The sequence below is a fragment of the Atheta coriaria genome, unplaced genomic scaffold (assembly GCF_025399875.1).
Source record: "Atheta coriaria isolate IRGN ID8LTWV9N9 unplaced genomic scaffold, Caltech_Dcor_3.1 hic_scaffold_15_pilon, whole genome shotgun sequence".
Classification (NCBI taxonomy): Eukaryota; Metazoa; Arthropoda; class Insecta; order Coleoptera; family Staphylinidae; genus Dalotia; species Dalotia coriaria.
In genome coordinates, this window is record NW_027045457.1 from 614,974 (window position 1) to 638,936 (window position 23,963).

Consider the following 23,963-nt stretch of genomic DNA (forward strand, 5'->3'; position numbering starts at 1 on the left):
GGTAGCCTGAAGCATTTAGAGTTGTAATTACTTCGATTTGCGCTGAAATATGTGCGCGTCTTCGGCGCGCATTCCAAATCGAACTGTGGATAATATCAGGGACGAGCAGAATGTAATTCGTTAATCTCATGATTCACGCTGCATGCTTGCTATGTACGTGCAATTTTAATTCAAGTTTAGAAAAATATTTGTTTATAAAAAGTAAAAATATAACCAAATCTATAATATAAAAATGAATCGCAAAACATGTTGGTAAGCGCATAACTCAAAATGCCTTGACCAATTTGGCCAATTCTTTTTAAATGTTCGTTAATGTCCAAAATGGTTTTCATGGCGAGAAAATTTTGAATAATTGCCGGGAAAACCCCGAAAACAATCTTTTTCTATAGGATAAAGATTGGCATTGAGATTCAATCATAGTTATAGTTAAATAGTTGAATCCGAGGTGGCGCGCTTAAGTGCATTATTAGCTATTCTTTATATAATTAATTTCCTTAAAATAAAATTGCGAATCGTACTGATAGAATTAACACATACTATGTCTAGAAGAAGAGAGTAAAAACGTAGATATTACATTTTTATTAAACACTACCGAGACGAAGTCGCGGGCAAAATTTAGTATTATAAATGTAAATGTATGTTTGTGACGAAATTATGTGAAAACAATTTAACTAATTTTTATCAAAATTTGTATAGAGATATTTTTAAGCATTGAAAATGAAATACACTACTTTTGTTGCTAAAATATTACTTGAAAGGCGCAAAAGTCAACTATTAACATTTTTATTTTTCACTTTTTATTAAAATCAATGCTGCAGAAGTAACTAGCATCAAGTACTTGAAAATATAAATCAATATCATATTTTGATTGAAAGGAAACATCCATCAAAAGTAATTCCTAGTTGATTAAATGTCTTGCTACGAAGACAGTTCACCGGAGTCACGTTATGAAATTCAATCAAGATGCATCACTAAAGCGTTACAATTTACAATGTATAGTGTTCGCTACAAGAACAACGAGACCAAGAAGTAGCGCCATAATAAAATACAAGGACGCATCTTAATTTCATCCGTTTCCATACCAACTGTCTCTACAACATAAAAACTCCTAAACCAACAAAGTAAAAATACCAACGTCTTACTTCTATTACATTATTTATTCTTATTTATATTTGTGACTGTTTGCAACTGTTTGTATTGATCACTCACATTTGAATATTTAATGAATGAGAAAGGAGGATGTCACAAACGCGTGATGATACCTGCACGCGAACTTTAACGTCTCGCACGTCGACGTGAAATTAAAATATAAACGTTGAATTAACGCCAAAGTTACGATTGCGATTACGCCGGCGATTAAATGCTCTTTGAATGGATTTTTATGGTGTCCAGCGATGAATCGACGAAGTGTTAAGTGTTACTTATGGGCCGAAAACCGACACGTAACGCACGTACGTGTAAGAACCTTGTACTTTAAAATGTTTGAATTATTAGAATTAAACATACAGGTACATAAACTAGAATGCCAAAAGATGGACAGATGAGAAACAAATCAAGCGGAATGGACTTGAACTTAATAAAACGTAATTAATTATTATAATTATGCAATTGGATGCGCTGCATGATTAATTACACTTTAATTGTGTTTGCTTTATTGAAGAACGTTTAAATTATTATTTGATTTTGCCAATTATTATTGCACAATCATTTTGTACAATTTATAATATGAAAATAAATCGCAAAATCTGTTGGTATGCGCATAACTCAACAACGCCTAGAACAATTTGGCCAATTCTTTCTTTAAATATTTGTTAATGTCGAAAGATGGTCTTAACGGCGAGAACATTTTGAATAATAGCCGGGAAAACCCTAAAGACAGCCCTTTTCTATAGGATAAAAGTTGGCATTGAGCTTCAATTATAGTTATTGTTAAATAGTTGAATCCGAGATGGCGCGCTGAAGTGCATTAATAGCAATCCTTTAGGAATTAATTTCTTTAAAATAAAATTGCGAATCTTATTGATAGATTTGACACATACTATGTCTAGAACAAGAGAATAAAAACGAATTACATTTTAATTAAATTTACATTAAATTTTCGTTGGTCGGTGAAGATCATCGCGATTTTCATGTATGAAGATGTAATTTTTGTTTCTCTTGGTCGATCGAGAGTGATTGGGTTCAAGTTCGCGACGCTTCTCGATGATCCTCGTCGATTCTCACTTTCCTTCGGACGCTGCGCGTTGCGTAAAGGTCGGCGTGAGGCATTTCGTTAGAAAGAAGAATGCCCGCCGATGCCCGCGGATTAACCGATGATCGAGCCGATCGAAATATTGTGATACACACGCGCACACGCATTATCTAACCGCTGAATCAAACCGAAACACAATGGCGGTCCACGCGAAGAACCACGTCGAGCCAAAGTGGGGCGGACGATATTTTCGGCGCTTTCGTTCTTCAACCCATTTTTCGGTATAAAAGCCAAGCGAGATTTTCGATATCCTCACACATCGCCGCCAAACTTTGCCTTGCAACTCGCAAACCAAACAAAACCCACAAATTTATCAAAATGAAAGTGGTTAGTGGCAATATATTGTACAATCACATTATTGGATAATTAATTAAATAATTATAATAATTTCAGTTCGTACTTCTTGCCGCTATCGCCGCTGTCGCACTTGCCGCTCCTCAAGGAGCAGATAAGGATGCTACCATCTTGAAGAGCGAATTGGACAATATTGGAGTTGACGGATACAACTATGCGTAAGTAGGCAACCAAATATACACGCATTACATTACGAAATGTAATTTTAATTAATTTGTTAACAGTTACGAAACAAGCAATGGCATCTCCCAATCCGAACAGGGTCAGCTCATTAACGCCGGCACCGAAAACGAAGCCATCGCCGTCCGTGGTCAATACAGCTACGTCGGCCCCGATGGCGTCACTTACACTGTCACCTACATCGCTGACGAAAATGGTTTCCAACCCCAGGGCGCTCATATTCCTCAACCACCGCAATAAATCACAAAACAGTCTTCAAGACTGATCTTGTACATAAATAGCAAATAGTGAATGCTCAAATAAATTAAAAATAAATTTTTACTATTAAAAACTTTGATTATTATTTATACTCGTATTTATTCTAAATAACGTGACAACTGATTTCATATTGTTAATAACGTGTAGGAGAAACGATGTAAGCTTTGCAACAGCAAGGACACTTTTGTGGGTAAAGTACCGCCGCTTGCGCAATTGGAATTTGTATAATTTAAACAATTTGCATAAGTGATGGCCGCAAAGAAAGTGTGCGATGCGAGAGAGTGATTGTCTGGCGTCTAGGATTGTTTTAAAAGGTGTTAATAGTGAAATTTAATTCGTAATTCTTTGTTTAAGTCTTACAAATCTTATATCACACATAATTTCTTGTTTTTTGCTATTAATTTCATCTCTTTATTACATTTTCACAAAATATACAGACAGTTATGTACAAATCATGTTTAAAAATAAGTTACAAACTTATTTTGGAATATGAGCACCTTCCGGTTGGAAACCATTCTCATCCGCGACATAATTCACAGTATAAGTGACACCATCAGCTCCTTTGTACGAGAAAGACCCACGTACTGATAAGATTTCATTATCAGTTCCTGGATTAGCCACACTGCCTTGTTCTTGCGCTTGAATTCCATTGCTTGTTTCATATCTGAAATTCAACAAAACTTTGATATTTAATTACTGCATGCAAATATTATTAAATTTCATGTTTCTTACGCCCATTTAAATCCGTCGACGCCAATGTTATCCAATTCGTTTCTTATCACCACCGCATCTTTATCGCCTTGTGGCGCGCCAAAAACCACTACCAAATATGCAACCAACACACAAATTGAGATTTTCATGTTTGTTGGCTTGTTTAAACTTTACTTTGCTTGCACAAATTGCAGATTGGTGTATGCACTAATCGGTTCTGTATTTATACTCTGCTGAAGACGTAAAATGACAGTATCAGCTTAAAGGTGAGCACGGGTGAAGAAAATCAGCGTTAAAATCCCACTCACGCATTTGATGGTATTTTCATCAAACAACTTTCGGGTAACATTCAAGCACCTTTTAATCTGGCTTTTAATTTATGTTAAGATGACTTAATGGTTAATAGTTCAAGACTGCATCTTATTACATTCCTCGAATATTTGCAAATAAGTAGATATCATATGTTTAAACAATATAATCATGACTGATAAAATTTGGTCAATATATAGCTGCTTAACGTAAACGTCAGTCAGTTTATTTCACTTTGATAGTTAAACTAGAACATAATTACTACGGAGTAAATCTAATATTGTATAAAACATAAGTTAAAGCCATTAAACTCATTAATAACTTGTTTTGTTGTTTATGATAAACGGCTGTAGATTAGCAAAAATCTATAAAAGTTAAAATAACCATAAATTACTTATATTTGACTTTTATTCATAAATTCACATCGTACAATGAAGGTGGTAAGTATATTAATAAATAAAAATAATATAAATTGTATACAAGTATTTTTAATCATTTTAGATTATAATATTTTTATTCTCATCGTTATGAGTGTGTCGCTGCCTATTGGAATGCATGAAAAGGAATCAGAGTTAAGCCAATCATTGAGCCAACTTGCACAGTTGATTCATAATAAGATTCGTCATTTGAGACTTTTAAATGTCGAATTGGAGAGTGAAAAAGACGCCAAAAATGTCGCCGTAGATGGATGGTTGTATTACGTTGGGAAAGATAACCGCAATTATGCGATGAGCTTTGCAGCTGACGGTGATAGTTTTGCAATTGGAACTTCCAAAGCCGAAAAGTATAGTAATGCATAAATTCACCCAATTTTATACCAAATTAATATTAAAAATGTTAAGTATTTTAATATATAATTATGATTATGATAATTTTACACAAATAGAAATGGATTTTCTTATTGTTATTAATTTTTTATGTCAATATAAATTTTTCTTTCTTCCATCTTCAATTTTAAGCAATTCACTGTCATCACACATTCTTCTATCATTGATGCCGCGGGATATCAGACCGCTAATTTTTGATTTACTAGTCACACAAAAAACGTGTTTCATCAACTAAAGTGGGGTACTACAACGAATAAAATACCCATCGGAGAAGTATATAAACTCGACGGATTAAGAGCTAATCATTCAGTTTTGTGATAACTGTTCAATCCCAAACACCAAAATCAAAATGAAAGTGGTTAGTAATCGAAAATTATTTACCTACCACATATTTTGATACATTCTACATTGGATTATTATTTTATTGTATTTTTGTGTAGATCTTCGTTGTTGCTGCGCTTGTCGCTGTTGCTTTGGCTGCCCCACAAGGCGCTGATAAAGACGCCACTATTCTCAGGAATGATCTGGAGAACATTGGAGTTGATGGATACAACTGGGGTAAATAGATTTTTATATGGAATTATTGAATTATTTATGAAGATAATTAATGTAAATTATTTGAATTTAGATATGAAACGAGCAATGGTATCAAGGCTGAAGAACAAGCAACCCTCAACAATGCTGGTACTGAAAATGAGAGCATTTCCGTTCGTGGTTCCTTCAGTTATCTTGGAGCTGATGGTGTTACCTACACTGTCAACTACATTGCTGATGAAAATGGTTTCCAACCAGAGGGCGCTCATATTCCTAAGAACTAAATAGACTATTTTAAATAACTCAATAGGTTCCAATTAAACTCAGGATATTCCTTGTAAATATGTATAAATTGTGACAAATGTAAAAATGAAAAGCACCCAATAAAGCAAAAATTTGAAAAATATTTTTAATGTTTTCATTATAAACACCACTTTTTCTTATATTTTTAGTGGATTCACATTGAAAATGTCTTGAAAAAGCTTTGTTATTTGAATAATTAATTGGGTAATAAAATATTTATAGAAACAATTTAATTATACTTGAATTTTAAGCTTTGAGAATTGTGTCCTTTATTTTATTGATAATTTTGGGTAATTGTGGCGTTGTAATATTATAATGGTGTAATAATTATTGTAATTAATACTAATGTGCATTTATTGAAATAATTATATAGTGATATTTATTATATTAGCAATATTAGCAAGTGTAACTGAATAATGACTAGAATTAATGGCAACGCAAATTATATTATTATGCAAATGTTAATTAATTTTGGGTCACTTTTGTGAGACATCAGTGATATGGTGCAATTGCACCACATTATTTTATATATTTTGCTGTATTTGATAGTCTTAGCGCGTGAAATGATTGTTTTGGTTTGATCAATAAAATTGAAAATTAGAGCATATGTCCAACCAAACTGGAGGGTTCGGTTTTGGTCCAAAAAGGTTTTGTTCTACCTTTTGTTCGGCTGAAATCAAGCAGAATCTAGGGTCAATATAGAAATTTAACCGAAAATCGATTTTCCTGAAATCATCTGGATTTCTAAGGTTTTTACCCAATTCTATGTTATCATGATGCATTTTCTCTATTTTACTTATTTCTAAATTTTCTAACATTAGAGATCCATCGTCTAATACTAATCTAAAAAATGGATAAAAGTTATCAGTATTGTAATATGAAATTTCGCACCAGTTCAATTTCAACCTTGGTTTTAATAATTTTAAAATAAAAAGTTTCTGATTAATTTTTTATGTGCTTTATTAAATATTGCTTGCTTTCAACAGATATGTAACAATTGTAATGTAAACTATTTCCTTAATGAACACGTTTGCATATTTTATACACTATTGCAGATGTTGATGTAATAATATGTACAAGATCAATCCAACTATTTATAACACTAAATAATCCAATGGCAGAGTAGTCGTCATCTATTTTCTAATTTATCATTTACTTGGGAATATGAGCGCCTTCCGGTTGGAAACCATTTTCATCAGCTACATAGTTGACAGTGTAGGTGACACCATCAGCACCAGTGTAGGTGAAAGATCCACGGACAGAAATGCTCTCATTTTCAGAACCAGCATTGTTCAGAGTTCCTTGTTCTTCAGCCTTGATTCCATTGCTTGTTTCATATCTAAATATTTTTCAAAAATAAAATATATGAATGATTAATTTAATTATCATATAACTAACCCCCAGTTGTATCCATCAACACCAATATTTTCCAGGTCATTCCTAAGAACAGTGGCATCCTTGTCAGAGCCTTGTGGGGCAGCCAAAGCAACAGCGACAAGCGCAGCAACAACAAAGATCTACACAAATAAAATTAAATATTAAATTCACAATAATTAAATTAGATATAGTTCAAATACTGACCACTTTCATTTTGATAGTTTTGTATGAACAGTTATCACTAAACTGAATGATTAAACAACCTGCAGTCAGTGTTTATATACGTGGGAGGATGACAAAAATTTGCCATCACTTTTTTTTTCAATCAAAACAACTTCTAGGCGCTTGATTTAAACGAAAAAGTGTCGATTACACAAAATTAATGTTTTATAATCGATGAATTGTGTTATGCACTCCAACAAAATTATTTTTAGTTTTAATTGGAGATTATGCTAGACATCATTGTTGTAATTTATTCATTTATTATTCTTATTTAAACATCGCTGGCAGCGCAATACTTTCGATAGTGCGCATCAGTGACATTTTACACGAAGAAGAATTTTTACACGTAATACCACATCTGAATATAAATAAAAATACGTGTAAATTACAGCCAAAAATGATTTTTGATCAATATTTGGATATCAAAATATGTTTTGGTGTTTTTAATAAAAGATAAATAATTTAAATGTAATTTTAAGTGGATATCACTGACCTAGTCTAAAAATAGCAATGCCATAATATGTCGAAAGAAATTTCCAACACTTCAGAAACCTTCATAACTTACTCTAAAATAACCAATAACTCACGCACCATAAACAGAAAGCAAAATTAAATCTTCTTCAAAATTCGACACATTTTTTTTTATATGTGACCAATCACCAAATTAGCATAATTAACATATTCACATTTGTCGTCGATATTTCGTAGTTAATAGTTCAAGTTCATCTTGTCACTTGTTTGCCGTGTGCTGACCGCGTATTAAGCTATAATCGTTAGTTTTCGTGTGTTGAACACCATCTTCAAGTGGCGAGCACTCTTCTTTGCATAACAACCTGTCTTTGACGCCAGCCAAGCAATGCGAAGAAGATGACACGCAAAGCAGGCGCTGGCATCCGAAACGAGTTTTCGTAAAGGTTATTATTTGTTAAACGAGAGTTAATCAGGCGGCACGAGTTGGGCACATGCCGAAAAAGTGTCATCTGTTGAATTAATAAGAATACTCAGCGCCTGTGCTGTTTGTGCATGTTTTTCGCATTGGCGCATGCACTTTTGGGGATAAAGTGGGGTTTGCATGGAGCAAAAAGAGTTGCAATTAACTCGTCATACAGTCACTTAGAACCCGTCTCTGTTGGGAGTATATAAACACTAATTGCAGACGAAGAGATTATTCAGTTCTGTGATAACTGTGCAATTCAACATAACAACATCCAACATGAAAGTTGTTAGTAACACAATATTACACAACTAATTTTACTAAATATTAATTTAATTAAATTTTAATGTGTAGATCTTCGTTGTTGCTGCGCTTGTCGCCGTTGCTTTGGCTGCCCCACAAGGCGCCGATAAAGATGCCACCATTGTAAGGAACGATTTGGAAAATATTGGAGTGGATGGCTACAACTGGGGTTAGTTATACCACAATAAAATTAATTTAACAAATATTTTATTTTTGGAAAAATATTTAGATATGAAACAAGCAACGGAATCAAGGCTGAGGAACAAGGTACTCTGAACAATGCTGGTTCTGAAAATGAGAGCATTTCTGTCCGTGGATCGTTCACCTACACTGGTGCTGATGGGGTCACCTACACTGTCAACTATGTAGCTGATGAAAATGGTTTCCAACCAGAGGGCGCTCATATTCCTAAGTAAATCAATAATTAAGGATGTGTTATGACCAGAAAAACAATTTTTGACACTTTATTATAAATTTTGTAAATATTTTTGTACCATACTGAATATTGTGATGAATGTTATCATAATAATAAAGCAATATTAATTAAAACTTTGGTTTTTATAAATATCTACTGATAATTCATAAAAAAATAATCTAATGTGGTTTTTAATCCAATATGACATGAATTTGTAATTAATTGAACGTACATTTCAAAATACCTTGAACGTTTTTCTCCATTTTAAAGATCATCTTTTTGTTGCATATTGGTAATAAATTAATAATTAAATATCGATAAACATTTCAATTCTTTTACCTACTTACATTATGTTAATAATTTAGGTTAAACGTTTTATTGCTTTTAATTATTCTACAATTTAGTATTGAACAAAACTTTTTTCTCACATTGAAAAAATTAATCACGCATAATACTTAGAAGTAATCAAAAAGGATCTTCTTTAAAGATCGAATATTGTAAACAAGTTCGTAAAAGGTTAACCACCACAGGAGCAAACTGACATACCAAGCGCTTAGACGGCCGCCATCTTGTTATACTCATGGCATTTCGTGTGCGCGCGACACAAAACGCTCATTTCGAGTGTTATTAATGAGTAAACTACTAATGCTCGATAAAAAATGTGAAGGATGCCACTGCTGGTTTTTGTCTGTCGATATTGATATAACTACCTATTTGGTTAGAACATAAAATTATAAATGTATAAATGCGAAATCGAATTAATACAATAACTATAAACAACAAAGACGCAAGAATATTTAACGATTCTGTATCGCTGCGTGGATCATCATCTTCATCCGGGCCACGACTAATGAAATGTATTTATTCAAATACCTTTGATGTTTTATTCTCGTGCGTGGTGCAAAATTTTTGGTATATAAGCAGGTAGGACCGATTATCTAAATCAGTTCAGAACAGTCCTCCGATTGGAAACGACACACGCTTAATCATAATCATGAAATTCGTGAGTTCTTCTTAATAGTGGATATTATTACAATAGAAATTAATTTTTAATTTTTAATTTCTTTCTAATAAGGTTATTGTCCTCGCTGCCTTCGTGGCTGTTACTTTCGCTGCCCCCAACAACAAGACAAAGATGCTGTTATCCTTAAGAGCGAAAGTGATAACATTGGTGTTGATGGCTACAACTACGCGTAAGATGACTTCGTAATGCACATTTTAATCATTTTACTTAATTTAATATTTTCCAGTTATGAAACCAGCAATGGAATTTCTCAATCCGAACAGGGTCAACTTGTGAATGCCGGTACTGAAAACGAAGCCATTGCCGTCCGTGGACAGTTCAGCTACTTGGGCCCAGATGGCGTCACTTACACTGTAACCTATATTGCTGACGAAAATGGTTTCCAACCTCAGGGAGCTCACATTCCCCAAGCCAACTAATTGATTGCTCAATAGTTTAAATACGATTAAGTTCAACCACACTGCCATTTAGACAAATCGCTATGAAACACGGATTATGATTATGAATACAAATTTAAATCTTGATTACTAAGTAGATTAATCAGTTTATGGATTAGTCTGTTGATAAATGCAACTTGGCCTGTATCACAACCAAAATTAATTAAGTCACAATAAAAGAAACAAATGTTGTACAAATTTACCACAAATGTAAATATAAAAAAATAAACATTATTGCAATTTCAAAACAAATTTGTTACATGGTTATTAAGTTTAATTTTATAACTTAAACAGAATAAAATAATAGGTAATGTTGAAGATGATAATAAATATTATGGTTGCAGCAAGGCGTAAATAATAGTATTTAAGTTAATGGTTAAAATCCATATTGCACAAGTCGTCGCCGTTTTCTACGATCAAATTGTACGCATCGCGCGTGAATGTGACCCACGAATTTGTGCTGAATCGTAGCTGAATCGCTTGTTCTTCGCCGTCATCGCCAACGCGTGGCTGGTGGCTGGATTTCGGGCGTATGGAACACTCGATGGAAACGTGATATAACAATTATGCAATGTGCAGGCTGTGAGTGAGCGCAATGGCACAGACGACCGCAAAGATGACACCGATTCACCTTGCGTGTGCGACGCCTCAATAGACTGTGCCAAATTAATTTGATGAGCATAATGAGAATTTTAGTTTAGTTCATGTTATTCGGAACTGTGTAGTGATAACTTATTGTTTTTTGTCACTGAAATATATGTTGGAAAATAAAGAATAATTAAAAAAATTGCGGTATTAGGTAATTGTCATTACTAGTTTCCTACCTTTTTCCCGGAACTTCTTACTAACAAAGCAATGTACCTATATCTATTTAGAAGTAAAATTAAATGTGTTGTGAACAGGAAGTAGGAAAGCATAATTATAAAGACATAATTTCGGAATATCCTATAATTAAATAATAAACCATACTTAATTGTACGAAATCTCATTATTTTGCATTTGTCACGATGAGAAATTGCCAGAAATGCAAGAAACATTTGCACAGACGTTCAACTCTCTAATCCCTTTACACTATACTCGTATATATCCTCTAAATTCTTTAAACCTATAGGAAATGCTTGAAATTATATGGACATAAATAATTGCAATTAATTTTTCTAAACTACTGAAAACTGAAAACTGGAATGTTGGTGTGGAAATCATCCTGCAAAATTTTTTTGGAACTTTATCATTTCTATCTTCAATTTGATGTATCATTTATAAAGGAACTTGTTAAAAAATTATTTAAAATGTCACCTGCTTTTATTAAATTACCACTAGTCACTGCAGGTTTTGTGTAGTAAATAATAATACAACTACCTATACAACATAAAAATGTTTCATTTGATTATTCGTTGGGTAAGGTCAACTATACTCGTAGTTGCACGTTCAAATAAACTTATCTTGTTTGGTGCGTGTATCTTGTTTCTTTCTGTTGCAGCGAATCGACGTGTGATGAAAAATATTGTGAAAGTACATTGCAGCGACATCTTTGGGATGATTATGAACCATAGATATGTATAAGTGATTTTAAAACCATGTTTAAATAAAATATTGATCTGAAAAAGTCTGAATACGCGTTCACTAAATTATCACGCAACTTGTGTAAGAAGTATCAAGCAAATATTTGTTATTAAAGTTGTGTGGCTTTTTGAATATTATCCTTTACTCTGAGATGGCGCGACGATGTACTTTTAAACAATTTATATTCCTGTAATGTAATAAGACTGTTGCTACAATGTTCCTCAAATATTTATACTCTCAAGTGTGATGTTGCTTGTTTACATCATTTTTTTTTTACTTTTGCAGTTGTAAACAAGAACTGTTTTTCTAAAACTATTGTTTTACTGTCTTCATATTATGTTATTATATTTTTTTGAATCGTATAAATCTTAGATTAATTCATATTGCATCCATGTCGTCCTCTCATTACAACTCCACTAATGATTATATAATTCTTATACAGAAAACTATAAAGAAGTTAATACTTATTTACAATTTACAGGTTTCTCTACAAGAAGCGGAATCATTGAGTTAGAGTTCTTCGTTTTTAATAAAGTTGCGTTAGAATTACACATTAGAATATATTAAATTACAAGATTCTATTTTATCAATAAATAAATGCATGTTATTGATAAAAAATAAATAAAATGTTAATTTTATCGAAGCACAGTTTTTCCCATTTTAATTCCTATTCTAATTTAACTTTATTTCATACTCATACTTACTTTTTAAATTGGTTCTTCGGGCTTTTTGACAATTTTGGAATCTGTATACTACTAAATTTTGATAACTATGGTCATTATTTGTCTGCAGTAATCACTTACAAAAGGTCTGCTCGCATAAACTTTGCATAACTAGTTATGGAATTCCCAAAGCCCTAAAGGCGAATGACTTAAAATTCAAAAGCAGACGTTACATTGACCTTTGAATCCAAAAATATCTCGGGGTTTATCGGTGTAACAATTTTGTACCTGCCTCGCATTCTTATTATTAATATTATCACTAATATTAACTAAATACACACCTTATGTTGATAAATTACGATTTGATATACAAACGGCCTTGTTTAATTGATTTTACCATTGAAAATATACTTATTTAGATACAGTTGAAACAAAACGAATGGATTAGTAAGACTAAAAAGCATAAGAAGAATTGATCTTCTCTAAGCGCTAAAACTTTATACTGTTGCATATATTATCATAAACCGAAGAATTTATGCTTGACATCTAATCAATTACAGATTGTTTTGCTTGAACAAATTCAATTTGCATTGAACGCAGACATTGATTACACACTTATTGTAATCAAATATAAATACTTAGTAATTTAATTAACTGTTAGCATATGTAATGATTATAACATTTAAATACACAATTCTTTAATTATATCAAGAACTATAATTAAATGAAATAAATTACACAATTCATAATTCAAAATTTATTACAAATAGATATTAGGAAAAAATACCACGTGCATTAACACGTTGTATAATTTATTGTTAACTTTCTTCATATTTGACACTAAAAACTGGTTAAATTTAATTATAATTTACATATAAATCACAAAAAAGTAATGAGTCGACAAAATCAGGTTTACGCTGCAGCAGATGTTCACGTGCATATTTTTTAATTCTATAAATCAAAACAATGCCTGATAAAATCAGTACACAAAGAACAAATTCATTGATGACCTTACATCTTACGATTTTCAATCAGGGCCATCACAAGTAAAAAAATCAATTATTTACATATTTGTTTATTATTACCGCATGATTGCTCGTGCGTACGCACCTATCCGTTTCCTATACAACAAGATGCTGATATGTTTATATTAACGATTAGCAGTAATAAACAATTAACTAGAAAAAGTCGCTTCCAGTCGCTGGAATGAAGGATTGGCATCAATGCAATAAAGACCTTTTACCTCAATACGGATATTGGATGAGCAACAAGCAAAATAGCTTCGAGGTATTAATATCTACTATTTTTAAAGTTTAACGTTCGATTTTCATTTCATTGAAGGCGTTTATATTTTGCGCTCATTTAAAAATGTTCTTCAAATTAATTTATGAAATATGTTGAAAACAATAAATCAGTAGTATGACATTCAAAATTTTTTCATTTGCATAAAATAATAATTTTGTAATATACACATTGTTCAATCTGCAGTAATCAAAATATAAACATAAAACACTAAAATTTTTGTTTATATTTAACAATATTGTATGATTTAATTTGTAAAAAAACAGAAGAATTAAAAACACATTTGTCGTCATGTCCTTTACTTCAAATAAATTTCACAAGTTTCAATTTATTTTTGAAACAAAAAAAAAAAACAATGAAATTTTGTTTCGCGACGTATCCTAAGGCAGAAATAATTTAAATATTAACATTTCAGTTAATTAATTACCCAGAGATCGCGTTGAGTTAATATTAAATGTTCAGTTGTGTTTTTTGGTGTTTTACTGACAGCTTCTGTGATTCTTGACTATCGAATTACTCCTTTTTATTTCTGTCTTCTTTTCAATAGTAAATGATACTTCCGTTTATAAATCCTTAACGCGCGAAGCGGATATTATTGAACTGGAGACGTGTCAGTAATTAAACTTTTATTGCGTGATTTTATGATATTTTCTTTAAGAATGTTCAATAATAATCACGCCAGGTATTATTTGACGATGACGACATGTTTAAATGTGTTTATTGTTCACATAATATATATCACGTTCTTATTCTAAGGGAAAAACCGCTTTATAATAATTTTAACAATGGGAATGATAATAGGCACTTATTGCAATTTTGTCGCCATCTAGTTACGGTATTATAAACTACACATAAGTATTAATATCAGTTATTTAATTAACTTTTTAAGAAAAATTAAAAGAGTTATTATTAAATAATTAAATAAAAGATAATTGCATGTAATGAGTTAAAATGTATCATAAATATCATCATGGCATTTATATGAAATGCAATAAAAGGCAGTAAGTTCACTTATTAAAATATAATTTTAATTTTGACTTTTACTTTGCCACTGCATCGAAAAATCATTAATCAAAAACGCAGCACAGCACCGAAAGATGACCTTAATCTTGATCGTTTAGTAAATAAAAACATCTAGCAACATGACAACACGCCAAGAGAATCTCAATGCAAGAGCAAGTCATTTTTTCGAGGTGCGGAAAGACGCATCTCAAAAGTTCTTTTTTTCCTGTTTGGTTTTCAGCAGCCGCGATGCGCGTGTGTCGTAGCGGGAGATTCGCGCTTAAGATGGTCAAGGAAACTATAAAATCCGCCAGTTCTGGAACGGCGACGATTTGAGACGCGTCTTTGTTCATCTGAAAAGAACACCAAATATATATTAACATATAAAGTGCCATATTTAGTTAAATTTGGATTGAAAAGTGCAATCAACAATGAGAAACAGGGTAAATATTTTGAAAAAAAATTTTCTTTACTTTTAACTTTTAAAAATTTAATTTTATAAGTAAATTACAATTAAATAGTTACAGTTTAAACAATTTCCGCATTTTTAACCAAAAATCTGTTACTATAAGATCTGTAACCTTGACTTCAACTGGTTGACATCTAATTATCAAATAATTAATGAAACAAAACCCAAAAACCACGCAATCCCAACGTGAATCACCTAAAATGCAAATTTGACCAAAAATTTGAATACGAACTATACTGGTTTTAAAAGAATCTCATCCAACTATAATTTACCGTTTTTATTCCTACATTTTGCATTTTAAATCTTCAACAATATTCCATTAAGTTTATATCAACGTGATAATTGTCCTCAATATTATATTCACGTTTGTTTGTTTATTGCAACACGAATAATTAAGTGTTAAACAATATGGGCAATAAAATATTACAATTGTTTATTTTTGAAGTTCGCAATATTGGTGGCTGTTTGCTGTGTGCTGGTGGCTGTAGAAGCGAGAAGCAAATATGTGACCGCTGAGGAGGATAACCCATACGAATTTGGTTTTACAATCGACGGGCAGCAACATCGCCACGAAAAGAAAGGTACGTTGAAGTTTAAACACATCTTCTTCGCACCTGTGGACGTCCTTGCAAAAAATAACGTATTAATAAACGAAGAACTTGTCGTATGTCATCTTGTCACTGCGGTGCTTCCTTGTTTGTAACATTATATTTTTTTCAATGTGTGTTTACATATTTATAAACTGTTAATATAGAATATTATGTGTAATAATTTACGTAGGAGTTATTGAAAATATCATATTGCGTTTTTCTTTATATCACAGATGCGAATGGAGTGATTCAAGGAGAGTTTGGGTTCATCACTGCCGATGGCGTCTATCACGTCACCGTTTATGCCACTGATGAGAACGGGAACTTTAGGATTCTAAGCATGAAGAATATCAGATTAAGCGGGCGTAAGATATTTTAGAAAAACAAGTTTTGTTGATTTTGTTGATTATTACGATTGATTTCTAGCTTTGGATGAACCCAATGCAAAACTGCCAGATACTACAGGATTATCTAAGGGTCAAGCTAACCCAGCGCCGAATCCGCTTAGTATTAACACAACTCCAGCGCCTGCGCAGACTGTTCAAGCAGTGACTCAAAGTAACCGTTTCACGACGCAGTCTACAATCAAACCCGCATGCGCTGGATGCGGTTATGTCACTCATGCGACACCTTTGAAGAAACCCGATAGTTCCTTACCATTCCAGACTCAAGCAGGACAAAACCCAAGACCACAGGATGTTATAATTGGAAAGAAACCTGATGTTCAACAACAGAGTCAAGGTCAAAGCGGTGTTCGGCCGGATGTTTCTTCAAGTAGTGGTTTTAATGTTCCACCAGAATCTAATGCTCCTTTTGTTTCTGATCCTGTAGGTGGAAGACCAAGTTTCCTGGTTCAGGTAGTCCAGGTAGTCCAGGTCCAAATGCAGTAGGTCAATTTAATCCCCAGAATGATTATCCAGTTAATCCTAATCAGAACCAATATACTGACAACAATCAACAGAATTATCCAGGTAATAAAGAACACATTGCTCCACAAGTTGAAATAAATGGTACACCAGATTATGCAACACCTGATGGTACAACCATCACAACCATCACAACCACAACAACCAACAACAACCACAACAACCACAACAACCACAGACTATACCTATACCACAGCATACCCAAGGTCAACAAAATTCAGACACAGCTATAACATCACCACCACTTGTACACCCACAACCACAACAACAACCGATACATAATCAAGAACCACCACCAACAAATCAAAACACTGCAACACCACAATTACATACTCCAGATTCTCAATCTCCTCAAATTACAGGTGATAACAATTATCAACAACCACAAGCAGACCCACTTTTGAACCCACTTTCAATCAATAATCCACCCAATCATTTGAATCAACCATCAGCACCACCACAATCCGACAGTGGTATAACAGTATCCAATGGAGTGATCAACGTGCCAAACAACCCACCAATTCCAATTCAAGACAAGTATCCCAACATGGTTGATGGTTTACCAGCTGGTATCAAAGAGGGTGATATCACCGATTTACTATATCGGTTTAACTACACTGTTGGTTTCCATGGGCACTACGAGAAAGGATACAAGAACGGTGCTAAAGTCGGAGGGTACTTCGTCAATGACAGAGATGGTGTAAGCAGGATCGTGACCTACGTCGCTGATGAAAACGGATACAGGCCTAAAGTTAAATTTATCCGATTAGATCTAACCTCGGATTTGGTACCGAAGGAAGGTACAGAAAAGACCTTTGGACTGAAGAACTTTGAGTTTGTGTGGTATCCGCTGAATTAACGTAGGATTAGTAATTTATTATTTGCCTAGCATTAACAAACAAATATATATTCTTAATTCAAAAATTTAAAAATCAATATTTATTGGCGTGTTCTTTATAAACATAAAATGACTTAGTAGTACCTTTTGCTATTGGACCAATCGGTCAAATGGAAAGTTCATCAAGTTATCATTAAAGATTTTAGTGAATGCTGTTCCAACTAAATCACCAATTATGGGTCTTAGGAGCATAAATCCTGGCGGCCATGCAGAATTTATCATTCTGTCAGCTATATTTTCTAAAATAAAAAAAAATTAAGAAAAAATTAGTTAGGTATGCTTTCATTATTTGTTTCTTAAAATTTATGCCTACCTAGTAATGGCCGTCCTCCTAATAAGTTTGATACATGCATTTCTAAATGTCGACAGAATTGCACATTAACGTCGACTTTCATTGGAGTATCATAAACCATATTTCCAAATTGAGTCATTCTTGGATTTCGAGTAACTTTCATTGTTTGCGTATAGTCGTTCAGAAGCAAATCCCATGATCCACTGTTATTGATCCTCCTTCCGAAAATACTTGCTTCGAATTCATATTCGCCATTTAATCGCTTTTCCGGGAAGAATTGCGTGAATTGCATTTCGTTTTTATTGAAATTGGTTCTAACAAAAAAAAAACAAAGCAATCATTAATTCCTTTTTCATTTAACGACATCTTTTATTAAGAGTCACGACAAATGCCATGACAAAATGCAATAATTACTATTTTATTACCATATTTAGTATTTAGTATTTAATGACGTGTGTCTCTGCTTTTGTTTGTATTAACACAAAGATAGCTTTGTTTGAACATCCTTATGATTTTACTTTTGTTTTTGTTTAATTTTTACTTCATTTACCTTAATCTAGTGATTTCCGACGCAGTCCATCCAGCTTCCGTAACATTTCGCAGAACCAGACGATAACTGAATGTAGGCCCACCTCTGACTTGTACCACTTCCTCAGCGTGGAAGGGGTCGAAAGGTCGGACGCCATATTGAGGTAATCCGGTTTTGAAATATGGACGCACCGAGTTTATCGCATCTTTCAGGCAGTTATCAAAACGGGGATCTGATCGACGGCAATTGGCAAAATGATCAACTAAATCAAAATAGAAATTAAAGATTTTTATTCATTGCAATCCAATCTTGATTGTGCTGATAGTATACGAGTATAATTAACTTTCAATAGTGTGTGGTTAGGAAACAAGTGATTGCAGTAAGTTACCGTGTACTTACGCATTTGTTATACATTTTACAACTATAGGCGTTTGCCGGAATAAATTTAAATAAATGCGGAAGAGGAAAATTTGCGTACCGGCAAGATTTCTATTCAGAGCAATTAAATTTATAAAACAGGAAGTTTTTACATACATTCAACAAGTTTAAAACATTACTTACATAAAAATAGTACTTAACCTCAAATTAAATCACATTTTGAAAAAATCACAAAGGCAACGCTGCAAAAAATGTAAATGACTGTTCGGTCACTCAAGGAATAATTGATATTTGATAATTCTACCCTTTTGTTGCCTAAACACGAAAATGTCACAATTATAATTTTGATGAATGCACCATTAAATGCACAATATATGAACGAGTAAGTATGTCACATAACATGCAACTATTACGAAATCTCTAAAAGAAAGCCGTAAATTTTCGCTTCTCTACACACACCTTGTACCTACTCTTATTGATTGCCAACTTCTAGCAAAGCAAACACTAACAACATTATCTAACACTTTATACTTAATTATTTTAAACAACAAATTCAATTTATAAAATAAAAAAGTACTCTGTGCACTACTTACCAAATCGAATCTGTGTTTGAACGCCGATGGCACATGTGAGTAACACGATGGTCACGTGGGACACTGTCTTCACCATTTTAATACACAGCACGTTTGACTTCTTAAACAGTTTTTCTTGCAATTGCAATCTGCAACTTGACTTCACTTATGTTGCGCTACCGTTTGTCCGGTCAGCTTCACAGTAAGCGTGCGTTTATTTCAACTTTTCCAGCACATATTGGAGACACAAAGATCGCGCACAAAGGCTTGACTGATTAGTTTAAAGACAGGCGCGAGGCCGCGAGGTGGTGCGTTTGTGACGATTACACTTGAATTAAACAAGCGCACGCGAAATCAAATGATTTCCCACCTTTTACCAGGGTCCGAAGAAGTGAACCGACCAACTGCACAACGCATTCAACACTCAACATTGCAAATCATAAGATTATTAAAATTGTGTAACAGATATTACTTTATATATCATTGTCTCTAATTGTTTATAAAAAATAAAAAAGTTAAAAAACATTTTTGACTGTTTTTTTTGTTTTAGTTTCCTTTATAATTGCAAAATATATTGTGAAAAGTTTTCATCACAAGCAATGGTTTTTTAATCATTAGTTGCATTAGCTCCTCTCACTTGTAGTGTTTTGCGACGTTACTACATCTGCATTGCATTTTTCAATTTACTGCTGATATAATCCAAGAATTACGTTCGCAATGTTGTTTGCTTTTATCTAGCTTTTAGCGTTTTAGTATGCGGAGTACTCGTGCGTCCACCACTTACCACCTTCCAGGCTTCAATTGCAAATATCACTTTCTCTGCTAGTCTTTTTACCAAGTACTAACTGGATATTTAAATACGAGGTTCCACTTCATTGGTCAACATATTCAATAGATGTCAAAGTCAGTTCGAAACCAAACAAAGCAAAACAACTAGAACATTTTGCTGAACAAATTTATACTAACTTTTAAATTTTTACAAGAAATTAAGTTATTATATGCACAAAATTGCATAAGTAACTTTTCATACCTTTCAACTATAAATTTTTGAAACTAGTTTAATTTTTGTTGGTTTAAATGACATGTTATAAATTATTTTCAAAAGCTACCGCTGCAATTTGCATGTTTATGTCTTCCAGTTTAGCTCCTTCTTTCTTTCCTTTTGAATAATGAAAGCGAAAGATATTGTAGATTGCATTTCTCTGATCAGGAGCGGAAGTGCAATGTTTTGCCCGATTTATTGACCATAACCGCATGAGCATGACTATGCCTAGAACTGGTTCTTTTATTAATTTATTTCTGCAATACAGCCGCGAAATATAACATTAATGATATGTTTACAATGTACGAGTTGCGTACTTACACATTAAGCATTAAAGCAATATGTAACATTAGAAAATTTCATTCTTTCTAGCAGATTATAAATTAACTACGATTATGTATGCTGGTTAATAAATTATTAACATGAAAATTATGCTCAAATTGTTTCTTCCTGTCTATTATATTAATATAATTGATAGGAATTTGTAATAATAAAAAATAAATACAGATGCGTATAAAATATTTAATTATTTATTGTCTTGGCAGTATAAGACAAAACTGCAGATATATTAGCAAAAGTCGTTATGGTAAATTGCATTTTGTACTTATTAAAAATGCTTAAAAGTTGTCCTCGCTTCAATAGCGTTGTGTGTCATCGCATCACCGCTTACAATTGCAAACATTCTATTTTAAAATATAATTATCATTAAGTTTCAAGATTTTCCATCTTAAATGCCAATGCATTACTAATTGAAAACCGCTTTTATATTAATATATATTGTTATAAGTTAGTAATATTTAAGTGAACTAGATTAAAAAAGAATTAGATGTACTTATTATATTTATTAAATTAAATTACATCTTATGTACTCGTACGTCTAGACATTTATATTAAATGGTATTGGTACTTTAACTGACAATCTGTTCCAAGACAGTGAGTTTCATACGCACGCGTTTATGCAATATGAAATTAATGTTAGTTAAGTCAACTTTAACGAGGTAACGACTTATGGAGGAGAAATTTTAGACTTAACATATGCAACTAAATATACACAAAGTTTATGAACCACATGAAACAGAGAAATAGTAACATTAATAATTTGATTCTGTTTTAAATTTTGGTCGATTTCTTTGCTTCTTTCTCTAAAACCTTTTTTGTTAGGCAGAATGGTATCAATTTTATTGTTTGTATGTAGGCCCAGACTGGAATCAGATTTAAATCCATTTAAGTGCCTGCTGCGATGATTTTGATGGAGAAAACGTGCCTAAAAATAATTAGAATGCATTATTAATGTTTGTTTACTATCCATACCGTTGAACAGACCATATTAGACAGGAATTTCCAACAATACAAATTATTCTATTAGTAAAGTATCTATAATTTTACCAACTGCTTTTATATATAGCCAAAAACAATAAATAAATTTTCCAACAAAGAAAAACCAGACAATTCACACAAATTTACAAACGTTTTAAAAGAAGAAGCATTTACAATAAATATTGAAACAGAAACAATTGTTTAGAACAAAAAACCTGCACCTCACGTAGTGTGCAATAAAAAAATGTGCCGCATTAATTAGACGCACGGGTTTGCACAATTGCATTGATTACTAGTACCTTTCAATCATGTCGATTGTATAACGCGCAATTGCGGATGCATTATTACCCACTGACCGATGGTAATCACATCAATATAAAGTACCTCGAATATTTATTTATTTATCATATTCACATTTCACAGGTAATGCAACCGCGTTAATGCAGGTTTCTAGAACTAATTACATTATTTTTATATTAATTGATTAAGATTAATGCAGAAGTAAAATAACACAATTGCATAAACAGCATAAACCGTCCCTAAACTTAGAATTTTAACATTCATGACACAAAAACTTAAAAAAGACTAAAAATAAAATTTTATAGTATAATAAGTTGCCTACCATGAACATCTATATAATGTACAGTAAATTTGAATAGCATAGAAACTAAAAACTTAATAACTCAATAACTCAAAACTTTACAAAAGAATTTTTTTAATAATTGATGCAATCATTTTTAATTATATTTCATCACACTTAAATTGCCTTAACACCAAAATTAATTCTAATCAATTCAAAACCAATTTGCAACGATAATTACCAAATGTTTAGCTGCATTACACACACGTACTGATCCTACTATAAAATAATTCGATTCCCAAAAACATTATTTAATTCAACGTCTGTCTTTGCAGGTGGCGGTGCAAAAGCGACATGCAAAGAGTATAAGAGTGTAATTATACAACTAACAACTAACAACTAACGACATATTACGAGTGCGTGAACAGTCAACCATATAACAGATTCAAGAGCCGCCAATCGAGACTCCACTCGAGACGCAAGAAGTTAACTAGAGACTCTCTGAGTGCGCTCGCTGCTTGACTTCTTGATATGCAGACGCACGTCGAGCGATTATTATAGAAAGGAAAGTGGATGCCCGCCCTGCTTCATTTGATTTACACACATCACGAGGTGAACATCGCCGATAATAATCCGATTACATAAATCAGATAAAAACAAAACCTACAGCAGCAAAAATCAATTTATCCACTTCTAATCAACACAAATAAATAACAGTGATGTTTGTGCCAATTTGGATTGCGATTATCGCTAGTGTTTTGGTGGTTGTTCAAGGAAAAGTTTGGGAAACGATACGTAAGTAATATTTTTACATATTTACATGCATTTTATGATGTAAAATTATTATGCGAATGTAGTTATACAATAACATCTCGTAGATTTGAATTATTGTTGATTTAAATAATTATTGAAGTTAATAATTAATAAAAGTAGGTAACTAGTTGCGTGCGTGTGTTGCCTGCTATCGTTATATCATTGAAACGTAAACTGTACTGCGATTTTGTAATTTTTTCTTTTTTTGCAAGCATACAGTGTGATACAATCTGATTATCATATTATTTTTCTTATACACACATGAATTATTCATTTATATTCAATTGTAATTATATTATATTTTTATTTTTATTGCCAGATGAAATAATCTATTGTATTCGGTGTGATTTGTATTAATGTGGTTGCAGTTTATGTGTACTTTCACTTTCTTTTGAATTTGTCACGTTGGGCGAACGCATCGAAGAAAAAGCACACGTTGCGTTGGTTGCCTGAAAGGAAAGTGATAGTGATAGTAAAACGTCTTAGGCGTTAAATTGTGTGAGCTTGTGGATTCAAGTCAAGAAGAGTTTGAAGGAAAAAAATCAACTTTCCTCGGAATGTATTCATGCCGTCACGCTTTTGCAGTCTC

The 23,963-nt window shown here is 32.6% G+C and overlaps 6 protein-coding genes, 1 long non-coding RNA gene and 1 pseudogene across 7 annotated transcripts; 5 read left to right on the forward strand and 3 right to left on the reverse strand.

The window, feature by feature from the left end:
• The first annotated feature begins 2,511 nt into the window (after positions 1-2,511).
• Positions 2,512-3,116, forward strand: LOC135802058 (flexible cuticle protein 12-like). The gene is made up of 3 exons (XM_065315588.1): positions 2,512-2,578; positions 2,645-2,763; positions 2,830-3,116. The coding sequence occupies exons 1-3, from the start codon at positions 2,570-2,572 to the stop codon at positions 3,023-3,025; spliced, it is 324 nt and encodes a 107-aa protein (XP_065171660.1). The 5' UTR covers positions 2,512-2,569; the 3' UTR covers positions 3,026-3,116.
• Positions 3,117-3,520: 404 nt separating this feature from the next.
• LOC135802123 (flexible cuticle protein 12-like) lies at positions 3,521-3,903 on the reverse strand. Its single transcript, XM_065315649.1, has 2 exons — positions 3,776-3,903; positions 3,521-3,707 (listed from the first exon to the last, which is right to left on the reverse strand). The coding sequence occupies exons 1-2, from the start codon at positions 3,901-3,903 to the stop codon at positions 3,521-3,523; spliced, it is 315 nt and encodes a 104-aa protein (XP_065171721.1).
• Positions 3,904-5,211: 1,308 nt separating this feature from the next.
• On the forward strand, positions 5,212-5,830 carry LOC135802103 (flexible cuticle protein 12-like; annotated as a pseudogene).
• An 832-nt stretch (positions 5,831-6,662) lies between these two features.
• On the reverse strand, positions 6,663-7,380 carry LOC135802102 (flexible cuticle protein 12-like). Its single transcript, XM_065315627.1, has 3 exons — positions 7,309-7,380; positions 7,126-7,244; positions 6,663-7,066 (listed from the first exon to the last, which is right to left on the reverse strand). The coding sequence occupies exons 1-3, from the start codon at positions 7,315-7,317 to the stop codon at positions 6,880-6,882; spliced, it is 315 nt and encodes a 104-aa protein (XP_065171699.1). The 5' UTR covers positions 7,318-7,380; the 3' UTR covers positions 6,663-6,879.
• A 1,044-nt stretch (positions 7,381-8,424) lies between these two features.
• Positions 8,425-8,713, forward strand: LOC135802055 (uncharacterized). The gene is made up of 2 exons (XR_010550499.1): positions 8,425-8,548; positions 8,615-8,713. It is a non-coding gene; the product is annotated as an uncharacterized lncRNA (long non-coding RNA).
• A 1,259-nt stretch (positions 8,714-9,972) lies between these two features.
• Positions 9,973-10,691, forward strand: LOC135802057 (flexible cuticle protein 12-like). Its single transcript, XM_065315587.1, is given in 4 exon segments — positions 9,973-9,981; positions 10,054-10,102; positions 10,105-10,171; positions 10,229-10,691. Coding segments are annotated over 4 exon segments (318 nt in total). The 3' UTR covers positions 10,422-10,691.
• Positions 10,692-15,285: 4,594 nt separating this feature from the next.
• Positions 15,286-17,885, forward strand: LOC135802124 (POU domain, class 6, transcription factor 2-like). Its single transcript, XM_065315650.1, has 5 exons — positions 15,286-15,411; positions 15,883-16,018; positions 16,261-16,392; positions 16,454-16,915; positions 17,064-17,885. Exons 1-5 carry the CDS (start codon positions 15,400-15,402, stop codon positions 17,810-17,812), a joined length of 1,491 nt encoding a protein of 496 aa, XP_065171722.1. The 5' UTR covers positions 15,286-15,399; the 3' UTR covers positions 17,813-17,885.
• On the reverse strand, positions 17,809-19,961 carry LOC135802086 (uncharacterized). The gene is made up of 4 exons (XM_065315613.1): positions 19,644-19,961; positions 18,694-18,934; positions 18,165-18,457; positions 17,809-18,090 (listed from the first exon to the last, which is right to left on the reverse strand). The coding sequence occupies exons 1-4, from the start codon at positions 19,717-19,719 to the stop codon at positions 17,942-17,944; spliced, it is 759 nt and encodes a 252-aa protein (XP_065171685.1). The 5' UTR covers positions 19,720-19,961; the 3' UTR covers positions 17,809-17,941.
• Between the last annotated feature and the right edge of the window lie 4,002 nt (positions 19,962-23,963).